Source organism: Muntiacus reevesi, chromosome 2 (assembly GCF_963930625.1).
Source record: "Muntiacus reevesi chromosome 2, mMunRee1.1, whole genome shotgun sequence".
In the NCBI taxonomy this organism is placed as follows: domain Eukaryota; kingdom Metazoa; phylum Chordata; class Mammalia; order Artiodactyla; family Cervidae; genus Muntiacus; species Muntiacus reevesi.
Window position 1 is genome coordinate 112637267 of NC_089250.1, and position 12691 is coordinate 112649957.

General features: G+C 51.2%; 1 protein-coding gene across 2 annotated transcripts in view; it reads right to left on the bottom strand.

The window, feature by feature from the left end:
• The window catches only part of DLG5 (discs large MAGUK scaffold protein 5), a 120048-nt gene extending 118980 nt beyond the window's left edge, over positions 1-1068 (bottom strand). For both annotated transcript variants that reach the window (XM_065922699.1, XM_065922698.1), the window contains exon 1: positions 627-1068. In XM_065922699.1, the coding sequence (XP_065778771.1) occupies positions 627-930 (304 nt within the window). In that variant the 5' untranslated portion in view covers positions 931-1068. The remainder of the gene's footprint in view (positions 1-626) is intronic.
• Between the last annotated feature and the right edge of the window lie 11623 nt (positions 1069-12691).

Sequence of the window (12691 nt, forward strand, 5' to 3'; positions counted from 1 at the left end):
CAGCTACTACTAAGATTTTCCCATGGTGCAGTTCAACTTCCCCCAACTTTTCCCGGCCCACAGTTTCCAAAGAAACCTAGCAGGCATTGTGCATAATCAACCACAAGTCTCGGCGAGCAAAACAGACTGAGCTCAGAGCAGAGGGAGTTAAGAAAATCAGAGAGTGAAAAGGCACGAGTGGTCCTGAAACCGGGTGCCAGGGACCAAAATTCAGGAGTACCAGCCCTGGGCCGGGTTCTATCCTTCTAGACCTTAACACTGATTGAAGGCTAGCAGAGGTTCTCAAAGGACTGGTGGATGAGGAGTCTTAGAAAAGCGGCTGACCGGACATACGCCCCGCAGGCTGGACTCGGGGGTCTCTAGTGGACCCCGCCGCGTGCCGCGGCACCTGGAGAAAGAAGGCCTACAGTGCCGGGCATTGTTCACAGCAAGGGCGGGATTGGAGGACGAGGGGGACGGGGGGGGTCCACGCATCAGCCCCTCCCCCGGCGGGCTGAAGGAAAGCCAATTTTCCCCGCGGCCAGCGCCAGGTAGATGAATGGCCCTCGCGACCTCCCTTCTCGGAGAACCGGAGAGAGTCGCGGAAGGCGGATGCGAGGGGCCGGGCAGAGGGGTCTGCCACTCACCGGCGCCCTCGGCGGGCTGCGGCGGCCCGACGACGCCGTTCAGGTAGAGGATGGGCAGCAGGTGAGGCTGCGTCTTCTCCAGCGCCGCCCGCAGGTCGTGGAAGTGGTCCCGCTCCTTGGCCAGCAGCAGCTTGAGCAGCAGCTCCGCCTTGGCGCCTCCCGCCTCCTCGTCCAGCTGCCGCCGCTCGCCGGGGCTCAGCGCTCCCGCGGCCTCGAGCAGCCCGAGCACGGCCTCCACCTCCGTCATGGCCTGGGCCAGGCTCTGCTGACACTGGGCGAGCAGCTCCCGGCGCTGGGGCTCCATGGTGGCGGCCGCCCCGCCCCGCCGGGCCGGAGGGCTCCGGGGCTCCCCGAGGCCGGCGGGCGCGCGCGCGCAGGCGGGCAGGCGGGCGGGCGGCGGCGGGACCCGGGCGCCTCGGGGCGGCGAGCGCTGGCGGTCGCCCTAGCGCGCCGGGAGCCGCGAGGCCGCGGGGGCCATGGGCCGGGGCCTGGGCGGGCTGGGGGCCCGGGCGGCGAGCGGCGCTCAGTAGCGGCCGCCTCCCGGGCTCAGGAGCGCAGCCATGTTGGCTGCGGCGGCGGCGGCGGGACTGGAAGAGGAGGAGGAGGAGGAGACGGAGGAGGAGAAGGAGGAGGCGGAGGTGGGGACGGCGGCCGGGGCGCGCCCCGAGGCCCGGCTCCAGCCGGGCATGCTCCCCCTCCCCTCCCCCTCGGTGCGCGCCGCTCTCTCGCCGGCCCCGCGAGAAAAAACTCGCCCCGAAACGTCGGCCCCGGCGCCGCCCCCCGAATACAATCGCAACTCCGAGAGCAAAAGTGGCCGGTCGTGTGCGCCAGGCCCCCTCGACGGCTCAGGGCCCGCCTCGGCGCGGCCCGGTCCGTGCGCCCCGGCCCGGCTCACCGGGGCCCCGCGGCCGCCGCCCGCTCCGCCATGCCCGCGCCCAGCCGCCGCCGCCGGTCTGTCCCTCCGCCCTCCTCTTCTTTCCCCTCCCTTACCCCGGCCGGCCTTTCAGGAGCCCGGGCGGCCGGCCCCGAGGGGATGGGCGAAGGGGAGGGGTCCCCACCTCCCCGCCCCGAGCCCGCCTGGGAGGCGGGGATACCGCGCGCGCTGGCCCTCCCGGTCTCCGAGGCCCAGGCTCCACCCGGGGTAGAGTACGCGGAGCTAGGGGCCCGGTGGGAAGCAGCCCGCCCCCTCAGCTAGGCACATGGCCAGCCCCCAAGCTCTTGGAGACCCCCTCCAAACAAAACCCTGCCCCCCCCGGTCTAGCGTTTTCTAATCTGAAATACTCCACAATCAAGCCTGGAGACAACTGAGGGGATGTCCCCTAAACTTGGCCATCTCCAAATTTAGACCTCCCGCAAATCTATGAGATATGCCCACTCACTGCAAGGAGCTCTTATTTAGAAAATGGTGGTGGTTTAGTCGCCAAGTCGTGTCCGGCTCTTGCGACCCCGTGGACTGTAGCCCGCCAGGCTCCTCTGTCCCTGGGATTCTCCAGGCAAGAATACAGTCCCAGGGACAGAGGAGCCTGGCGGGTATTCTTGCCTGGAAAATCCCAGGGACAGAGGAGCCTGGCGGGCTACAGTGCTTTGGCAGGCGGATTCTTTACCGACTGAACTAGGAGGGAAGCCACATATAGAAAATAGCCCAGTATTATCCCCTGAGACCGGGTTAATCAGGATCTATGCCTCACCTGCGTTTTAGATGGGTTGGTCCCCAGTGTCTAAAGAAGTGGGATGTTGGAGCCAGAGACGGAGGGATGTGTTGCTGGAAGAACAAGAGAGAGGTGGGGTGTGCTGTGGAGCCACCGCATCTTTTTGGCAAGAGAAGTGCTCTCCTTCGTAGATGTCACCCCGGATTCCAGCTAGTCTCAGGAGAAGATAAATCCATGGACTGCAGAAGCCTTGCTCCCCTAATGGCCTCAATGAGGATCTACACTTGAGTTCCAAGTCCAAGAAGGTCTCCTGCCCTTGGACACATACCATTTACCTCCTGACCACAGGAGGAGGTCCTTAAAAGCTGGACTCCCAACTGAGCACTTCCAGTAATCCCACCTCGCTAGTGTAGAGTGGAAATCCCAGGGCTGGTGCAAACGTCTCTGTTTCATTGAGTGAAGCTCATTTACAAACCCTGGGGATCACAGGCCTTTTCTGCTGTCACCCCCACCACCAGCATCACCACTTCCATGCTTCCCCTCAGTAGCAGCTTTCTTCCATGCTGCTTCTTTAGGGGGAGGATCCACTTTTATTTAGTGGACAAACTCTATGTATAGTGATTAGAACAAAAGTACCAGAGTTTGCACTTCAGTTTTGGATTTCATTTTAAGTAGCTACACGGTGTGGAAGCAAATCAATTGCCCTGGCTGTTCTCAGTTTTCTCCTGAGAAAAACAGGATGGGGGGTGGGGGGAGAGTGTATCCCATCAGGGGATATGAACAAGCTTGAGGGTGTCAGTGAAGCTTTTGAAATTATCTAAGCCTTTTTTTGTAGACACATATTGTCTACAATGGGCTTCCCTAGTGGCTCAGGGGTAAAGAATCCGCCTGCCAATGCAGGAGACACAGGTCCAATCCCTAGGTCGGGGAGATCCCCTAGAGAAAGAAATGACTAACCCACTCTCCAGTATTCTTGCCTGGAGAATTCCATGGACAGAGGAGCCTAGCAGGCTACAATCCATGGGGTCGCAAAAGAGTCAGACATGACTGAGTGACCAAACAACAACAACAAATTATCTACAATATGTATTTTTCTGGGACAGAAGTCCATAACTTTCATCGAATTCATTAAGGGCTCCATGACCCAAAGTGGACCCAAAATGGTGGAACTCAACTCTTTTCAGAGGACTCCCTTCTTAGGTAGTCTGGGCTTCTATAACTGAGTAAGGTTTTAGGGGATGGGAAGGCTGTTCTATTGCCCAGTGCCAGGGGTCTAGACAGGCTCCCTCCCTGTCTTTCCCACTCCTGCCCCTGAAAGGTGGCTCCCCCTTCTGGTCACCTGTTCCCCTACATCCTAAATCATGTGCAAAGGCATCCACCCTTTAGGACACACTGGGAGCTCTGTTCCTAGCCGGATTAACTAGAAATCTAGGGGTGGGAGGGAGGTGGAACGGAAGAGAAGTTTGGGAGACTAATTTGGTCTGTGGTTAGGACAAACTGTGACTGAGTCCTAGGTCCAAATGGTGCCTAGTAGGAGAGGGCAGGAGGGAGGTACCATCTCCCAGTAACCCCAAAAAGAGGCAAGGAGCTTGGGTGCTGTGTCCCTGGAAGTTTTCCCGGGAAGCAGTGAGAAAGTCCATTTGCTATGAGTGCTTTCTCCCAGGGGCTACAGTGTGATAAATGATTACTTTCAGCAGACCCTTTATTGGAAACTCTGGGGTTTTATGCAAAACATAAATTCTGGAGGAAATCATTTACTTTATAAACATCTTCAACCTTAGGAGTTCTTTAGCCAGTGACCTTGATATGACCTTGTATTTCTTTAGCATTTTAACTCCTTTAGGGCATCTTCCCTCACACATTCCCTTTGTGCCCTGCTCTAGGTTGAATTGTGTCATCCCCCCCCTCAAAAAAAAATATGTTTGAGCCCTGACTCACAGCACCTATGAACATGACCTGATCTGGAAATAAGATCTTTACAGATGTAATCAAATTAAAACAAGGTCATGGGACTTCCCTGCTGGTCCATTGGTTAAGAATCTGCCTTGCAATGCAGGGGTCATGGGTTTGATCCCTGGTCAGGGTACTAAGATCCCAGGTGCCACAGAGCAGCTAAGCCCATGCACACACTCCAGTCCATGTGTCACAATGAAAGATCCCACAACTCAGGTCCGACACAGTCAAATAAATAAATATTTTTTAAATGACGTCATATTGGATTGTTGTTGTCGTTTAGTCACTCAGTCGTGTCCAACTCTTTTGTGACCCCATAGACTGTAGCCCACCGGGCTTCTCTGTCCCTGGGATTTCCCAGGTAAGAATACAGGAGTGGGTTGCTGGATTAAGGGGGCCCTAATTAGGGGGCCCCTAATCCAGTGGGCCCTAATCTCCACTGGATTAGTGGGGAAATTTGGACACAGACACACACAAGAATACCATATGAAGACAGAGGCAGAGGTCGGAGTGCTATATCTACAAGGCAAGAAATGCCAAGGATTGCCAGCAATCTCCAGAAGCTGGGGAAAGAGACCTGAAATAGACTCTCCGGCAGAACTTCCCAGAGGGAACCAATTCTGCCAGCACCCCTATTTTTTACCTTTGGCCTCCAGAACTGTGAGCTAACAATTATCTATCATTTTAAGCTCCTCCAACAGTTTGTGGTAACCCACTCCAGTATTCTTGCCTGGAGAGTCCCGTTGACAGAGGAGCCTGGAGGGCTAGAGTCCATGGGGTAGAACAGAGTCAACACGGCTGAGAGATTGAACAACAGCAGTTTGTGGTAACTTAGTACAACAGTCCCAAGAAACTAATACAGTCTCGTTACAGTGGACAAAGATGGGTGTCCCCATTTTACACATCACCTGGTCACCTCACTCTTCTTCTGCCTAAGAATTTCTCTATAGATTTGCAGACCTTTCCTCCTTCTGATCTTAGAGGAAGAGGGCCTTTCCTCCTTGACAACAGCCCTCCAGACTCTGGAGAGAATCTTTGCACCCCCTCCCTGCACACAGACACACACTCAAATGGCCTTCCTTCCCTTTGTCAACGAACAGTCCTGAGTCTCCTCATTCTCAAAGGGGCCCTTCCATCTCTCGTGTCCTCAAGAAAGAACCAGTGCCTGACAACAGAACCTCCACACGCTCATGGACCCCATATCCCTCGGTTGGCGCTTTGCAATCTGACTTCTGAGAACAATTCCCCCCTAGAGAACTGCTTCCCCCACTTAGATCTCCTGACACCATCCCAAGGCCTTTCCTTCACTCTGGAGCAGGACAGACTTGAGTTCAGATCCCAACACTGATACTCACTCCCTAGATATCCCTGGGCTAGTTAACGTTTTGGAGCCTCCATTTCTGCACCTCATCCTTGGGAGTGAACATCCCCCTTTGGTGGAGTTATTAGGAGTATTCAGTGATAGGACTTATACAAAGCCCTCAGTATGTGGCAGGCATATGAACCCCGTAACGTAGTGCTTGATCAGGCAACTACAGCAGTCGGAATGCCTGATTTATTTACTTTTCTAATATTTACTTCGCTGCACCAGGGTTTAGCTGTAGCATGCACATTCTTAGTTGTGGTATGTGGGATCTAGTTCCCTGACCAGGGATCAAACCTGGGCCGTCTGCATTGAAAACATGGAGTCTTAGCCATTGCGTCACCAGGGAAGTCCCTAGAATGCCTGACTTATAGAATGGCTTTGCACCTTATTAGCTGGGTTGTTGTTGTTTAGTCACTAAGTCATGTCTGACTCTTTTGTGACCCCTGTGGATGGTAGCCTGCCAGGCTTTTTTGTCAATGGAATTTCCCAGGTAAGAATACTGGAGTGGGCTGCCATTTCCTCCTCCAGGCGAATCTTCCCAACCCAGGGATAGAACCTGGGTCTCCTGCATTGCTGGTAGATTCTTTACCACTGAGCCACCTGGGAATCCTATTAGCTGGATGACACTGGATAAACCTCTTTATGCTTCAGTCTTTTCATCTATCGATGAAGGATAGTGTCAAGAATTATATCAAAAGAGTTAATGCTCAATTAATAGCAGGTGCAGTGTTCTTTTGGCCTCCACCGTCTCATCTGTCTGAAAGGAAAGACTCCCTGTAGCATGTAGCAACAGGTTTTCAGCAGTTGTTTTTAGGCTTCTGAAAGAATGGTGTGGGTTCCAGCAGAAAGACGTCTATTTCACTTCTGTTCAGAGGACAGGTGAGGACAGGGGCCCTTTCTCTGTTGTTCTCTGCTGTACCCGCCTCCCACAACGCCTGGCATGTGGTGGTGGGTGCTCAGCTTATACTCTTTAATTAATAAGTGAACAGAATGAATGAATGAATGAACAAAAGAGTTGTGCACTAAGGCCCTGCTTCAAAAAATAATATCTGCTAAAAAAAAAAATGGAAAGATGAGGAAAGAGAGCATCTGAAAATGGAGCAGAGTCAGAAGCATCATAAGAGAGGTTGTATTCTTGCTTGGAAAATTCCACGGGCAGAGGAGCCTGGCAGGCTACAGTCTGTGGGGCCGCAAAGAGTTGGACATGACTGAGTGACTGAGCACCAAGAGACAGTCACATCTGCAGGCAGGGGGCAGGCTGGGAGCTCCAGGCAGGGCCACCACCCCTGGAGGGCTAAGCACCAGGACCCCATCCTCTCCTGCATTGCTCTGCCCTGTCCTGCATACATCCTTGGCTCACAAGACCCAACTAAAGATGCTTCTGCTCAGAAATCCATTCCCCAGCTTAGTGTAGCCCTGAGGCTGGGCATGGCCCACTCCAGGTTTCTGCAAGCACAGTCTTACCGAGAATTTTAACCCTTTGATTCAGAGTTGGTTCTTCGCATTTCAACTTAGATGTTACCAGCTTTAGGAAGGTAACATGCTTTACATGCCTTCCTGACTTCCTCTCGAAAGGGCTAGATGTTTCTGCTCCTAGCTACACTGCAACTTTTTACCTCCCCTTTATTAACATTTATCAACACTCATCCTCAAAATTGCTTCCCAGGTGACTCGGTGGTAAAGAATCTGCCTGCCAGTGCAGAAGACACAGGTTCAATCCCTGGATCAGGCAGATCCCCTGGAGGAGGAAATGGAAACCCACCTCCAGTATTCCTGCCTGGAGAACCGCATAGACAGAGGAGCCTGGCAGGCTACGGTCTATGGGATCACAAAGAGTCAGACATGACTAAGCGCCCAAGCATGTATGTGCATCCTCAAAACTGCCAGTTTACTTCTCTCTATCCCCTTGGTACACAGAATGCACCCTCACAAAGATGTCCATGCCCTAGTCCTCAGAGCCTCTAAATATGAAATATATTATGTTCCACAGCTGAAGGGACTGAGCAGTTGTGACTAAAGTGACAAACTTTGAAATCGGGAGCACAGCCTAAATTGTCCACGTGGGCCCAATCTAATCAAAGCAGAGGATTTTCTCAGGCTGGAAGCAGTAGAAGGGGAAATTGGAGAGATTCCAAGCATAAGAAGGATGTGACATGCCATTGCCAGCTGAGCTGTAGGAGTCCTCATGCAAAGGGGACACAGAGAGGGTCTAGGAATGAAAGGTGGTCCCCAGCTGGCAAAATAATAGGGATAGCAGTCTTGCAACACCAAGAAACTAAATTCTGCCAACAATCTGAATGAGCCTGGAAGTGGATTCTTCCCATGACCGACCAATTAGAGCCCACCTGGACAACACCTTGACTTTTACCCTGGCAAGACCCTGGGTGGAGAAAACCAGTCCAGGTGTCTGGACCTTGGACCCACAGAACTGTGAGATCTTAGATGTAGGTTGTTTTAAAGTCTGTAGCAATGTTGTTATGGCAGCAGAAGACTAACGATCCTCAAAGACTATGAGCTCTTCTGGGACAGAATCAATAGCCACTATCCACTATAGAATCCCCAGTCCCTGCCAGAGTGCCTGCCCCCTGGTAGGCACTCAAAAAACAGTTGTATGTACCAACGGAAACCTGCTTCTCCACCAGGACTGACTTTGGGGGTAATTTTTTTATGGTGTCTTTGGAAAACAGAATCCAGTCCTCCAACAGCAATTGGTGGGGAAGTTTTCAAAGGAAGATACTTAGAAACCAGGCCTTCTCTGCAGGCTGAGTGAGCTGGGGCCCCAGGGGCCTCTTGACCCTGGACTTTATGTTCCAGGGGGTGAAAGACAGCTGTTCCCTGGAGAAGAAACAGATCCTGGTGTCTGCTCCCTCTATGCAGCCCCCTCAGAGGTAAGCAAGGCTGCCTTCGAGAGGGAGTATGTACATGTGTGCACACATGCACAGCATCAGTAAGGGCGTTGTGGGCATGGGTGGGGCTGTCTCAGTGTGAGCGTGGTGTGAGCAGAGAAGCAAGACTTCCCAGGATCCTTTCATCATTACACCCTGGAAAGGCAGGTGGCCCAACATCTGAGATGTGACATTTCAAAGGATTTCCTTGAAGAATTCCTTAAAAGAATGAACTCCCCTGGGATGCCAAAAATGGAATTCTATTTATGAAAACACCACGTTTCACACAGCTCTTTAGGAATGTTATGATGATGAAGTGAACTACACCTGTTTAGAAAAACATTGGCTTCAGCTTGGCTCTTGGTAGCATCTCAAATTGTGAAGACATTTTTCTTCCAGACTGTTTTTGCTTTTAGTTCAGGAAAACTCAGAGGCAAATGCCCTAAGATTTAAAACAAGTAATCGGAGAGTGGCTCATACCTAGTGATGAAGCTAGCCTGGAGTGCAAGGACAGGGCGAAATTCTGAGTGAGATTAGAGATTCAGAGCACTTAAGAACCTTAGAAAGGAGCCCACCTGCTCCTGGTGCCCATCACCATGCTCAGGAATGCCCCAGTGGAGCACTTCCATCTTTCTGGTTTAAGCCAGGAACTCTAGTCTGAGAGGTCCACTGTCTCAAAGAGCAAAAGATGACAGGTCCCCTTTCCTGAGTGCTAAGTACACACTAGGCACTGTACTTAAGGCTTTCCCTACCGTCCCAGTTCCTCTCCCTACACCCATGGGCAATAAGACCTACGATCGGCTACAGAGGAGGGACCCAAGGCCGCTCCCAGCCCTCCTAGCTGTGTCTGCCATCTTGCAGGATAGAGGAAATCTCCAGGGTAAGAGAGTGACTGAGAAGCCTCAGAAGAGCTTTTTTTTAAAAAATTATTTCTTTATTTTTGGCCACACTGGGTCTTGGTTGCGGTGTGCAGGCTTCCTCTAGTTGCGGTGAGGGGGGCTACTCTTCATTGCGGTGCAGGGCCCTCTCCTGGTGGTGGCCTCTCTTGCTACAGAGCACAGACTCTGGGTAACACACAGGCTCAGCATTCGCAGCCTGCAGGCTCTAGAGCACGGGCTCAGTAGTGGGGGCGCATGGGCTTTAGTTGCTCCACGGTATGTGGAATCTTCCTGGACCAGCGATCGGACCCATGCCCCCTGTATTGGTAGGCAGATTCTTATCCACTGCACCACTAGGGAAGTCGTCAGAAGAGCTTTGGACAGTGCATCAACACTACCCCTGCCAGAATGTATAATTAATGGGTCTAGCCACTATGGAAAATAATATGGAGTTTCCTCAAAAAACTGAAAACACAGTTGCTACATGATCCTACAAGTCCTACTCCTGGGCCTATACCTAGACAAAACTATAATTCAAAAAGATACATGCATCTGTATGTTCATAACAGCACTATTTACAATAACCAAGACATGGAAGCAACCTCAATGTCCCTGGACAGATGAATGGATAAAGAAGATGTCATACACATACACAATGGAGTATTACTCATCCATAAAAAGGAATGAAGTAATGCCATTGGCAGCGACATGGACTACTAGAGATTATCATACTAAGTGAAGTAAGTCAGAAAGACAAATACCACATGATATCATTTACATATGGAATCTAAAATACCATACAAATGAACATATCTATGAAACAGAAATAGTCACAGACATAGAAAACAGATTTGTGGTTGCCAAGGGGAGGGAGGGATTGGGAGTCTGACATTAGCAGATACAAACTATTATATATAGGCTGAATAAACAACAAAGTCCTAATGTATAGCGTGGGGAATTCTATTTAATATCCTGTGGTAAACCATAATGGAAGAGAATATATATAACTGAATCACTTTACAGTAGAAATGAAACACAACGCTGTAAATAAATTATACTTCAATTAATTGAAAAAAAAAAACAACTACCCCTGCTTTCAGAGGAATGGAATCCAGCCACTACAGAGCAAGCTAGAAATCAATAGCTGGCCTGTCTGCGGACACATGTAAATCAGATGCAAATGGACCTAAGACCTAGTAAGACTCTTGGAGGCGGTGAAAATGAACCCAAGTTAGGAACAGCACATTAGAAGGGATGGAACACCGGCTTTCGGTTTCCAGCCGGGAACCACCAGCTCTGTGCAGTTTTACTGGAGTTGTTCCTTGGTGGGAAAGTCCCTCTGTGGGAGTCCTTGTTTAGGCAAGCAGAGACTCTCACAGGTGTTCCTGCATCAGTGGCAACAGGTGACAGCACAGGTAGTGGCGTAAGTGGAAGGCCATGGAGACCTCTGAGAGACTGAATGTACAAATGGACAATGGCCAGACCACATGTAAAAATAGAACTCTGACCCACAGTCTGAAGCAACCAGTTTAGAAAACCAGCTGATCTTCTGCAGAAACCTAACAACAACCCCTCTAGCAATCAGCCTCAATGAGCCAGGACTTAATAACTGACTAGTTCCCTAATTTTGTATCTACTTATAACTTCTCACCAACAAGAGAAAGCCAAATATGCTCCCCTAACCAATTACATAGGATGTGTGTGTGTGTGTGTGTGTGTGTGTGTGTGTGTGCGCGTGAAGTCACTTCAGTCGTGTCCAACCCTTTGCCACCCTATGGGCCATAACCCATCAGGCTCCTCTGTCCATGGCATTTTCCAAGCAAGAATACTGTAGTGGGTTGCCATGTCCTCCAGGGCATCTTCCCAACCCAGGAACTGAACCCACGTCTCTTACAGCTCCTGCATTGGCAGGCAGGTTCTTTACCACTTGTGCCACCTGGGAAGCCCTACAGAGGATGTCTACTAGTTAATGCACCCCATGCCAACAGCCTCCAGTCAGAGCATACCTGGTCTTCCTCTTTTTCCACTAAAAACTTTATCCCTTCTCTACATGCCAAAAGCAAGCGATGGTGGCTGACTCGCTTGCTATAGCAAACAGAGTATATAGCCTTTGCTTATTCTCATCTGAGTTATCTTTGTTTCTTTCCACACTTCCTAATTGTTGAGTTTCTTAGGGACTCTGTTTCTTACTTGTAAACCTAGGATACTAGTTTGGGGCTTGAATCTTGGGGGATGAAACTGCCTTGGATTGTTGGGGAGCCTCCTGATAAGCCCCCTGCTCCTTGGGTCACCTCTGATCTGCATTCAGCAGCCACATACCCCACTCCCTTCTTGTTCTATGCACGTGGAGGTGCATCCACACATCCAGTTCCTTCACTGTTCTCAAGGGAAGAACCCGAAACCCAGGTGGGAAAACTGCCTGCGTACCCAAGGTCCTCTCCTCCGGAGGTCTCTGAGAAACCAGTCCTCGGTCTTCAGTTTCTCCCCTCTGACTCCCAGACTCTGAAAGCAAGCACGTGAGCTCTTTTAGGAGTCCCACAGGTGTCAGCTTATGCCTATGGTGAAACTGAAGCTGACAATAGAGGGCAAAAGTCCACGCAGCACCGAGCTGCCAGGAGCCATAGAAACTTCCCAACCAGGGAAGGCCAGTCATGGCCTGTACGCAGAGCTCTGCTCTCTGGAGGGAGTTTTCCTCTTTGGTTTCAGGGTGCCCCACCCAGCCTCTCTGAGTCCCTTTTATTGGGGAAGCCAGTTGACTCCAGAGGAATTCCTTCTTTCCTGAGGTTGGCTCCACCCAAGGCTGGCCCCACCTTCTCACCGCAAGACAAAAGCCAGGAAAACACAATAGTAATAGTTACCATTCTTGTTAGCTTGGTGCCTTGTATGGACTGTATTCATCCTCAGAAAAACCCTGTGAAGTGGGTACAACAGATGGAGAAACGAGTCACAGAGAAGTCAAGTGATGTGCTCAAGCTGACACAGGTAGTAAGTAGAAGAGCGATGATGGCCCAGGTCTGGAGGTAAATCCTGCACACCTTCACTCTACTGCTCCTGAATGTCTTCAAATGAACACAGATGCTAGTAGAAGAATCTTTAGGGTGTTCTAAAGTTGGGAGCAAGATTCATTTACATTGCAAAGAAACGCTAGGTTCTCTCTCGTTTACTAATGGTGGCTCCAGAAACATTCGTCAACCCAAGAGAAATACCAAGCGAACTGAACTGAAGACCTTCTCCACCCGCTCTTTAGAGAAAGCAGAGGGCTCCCTGCTAATCCCCTACCAGTCACTTCAGGGCCTCCCAAAGAGGGAAACACATCATACGTTCCAAAGAGAGA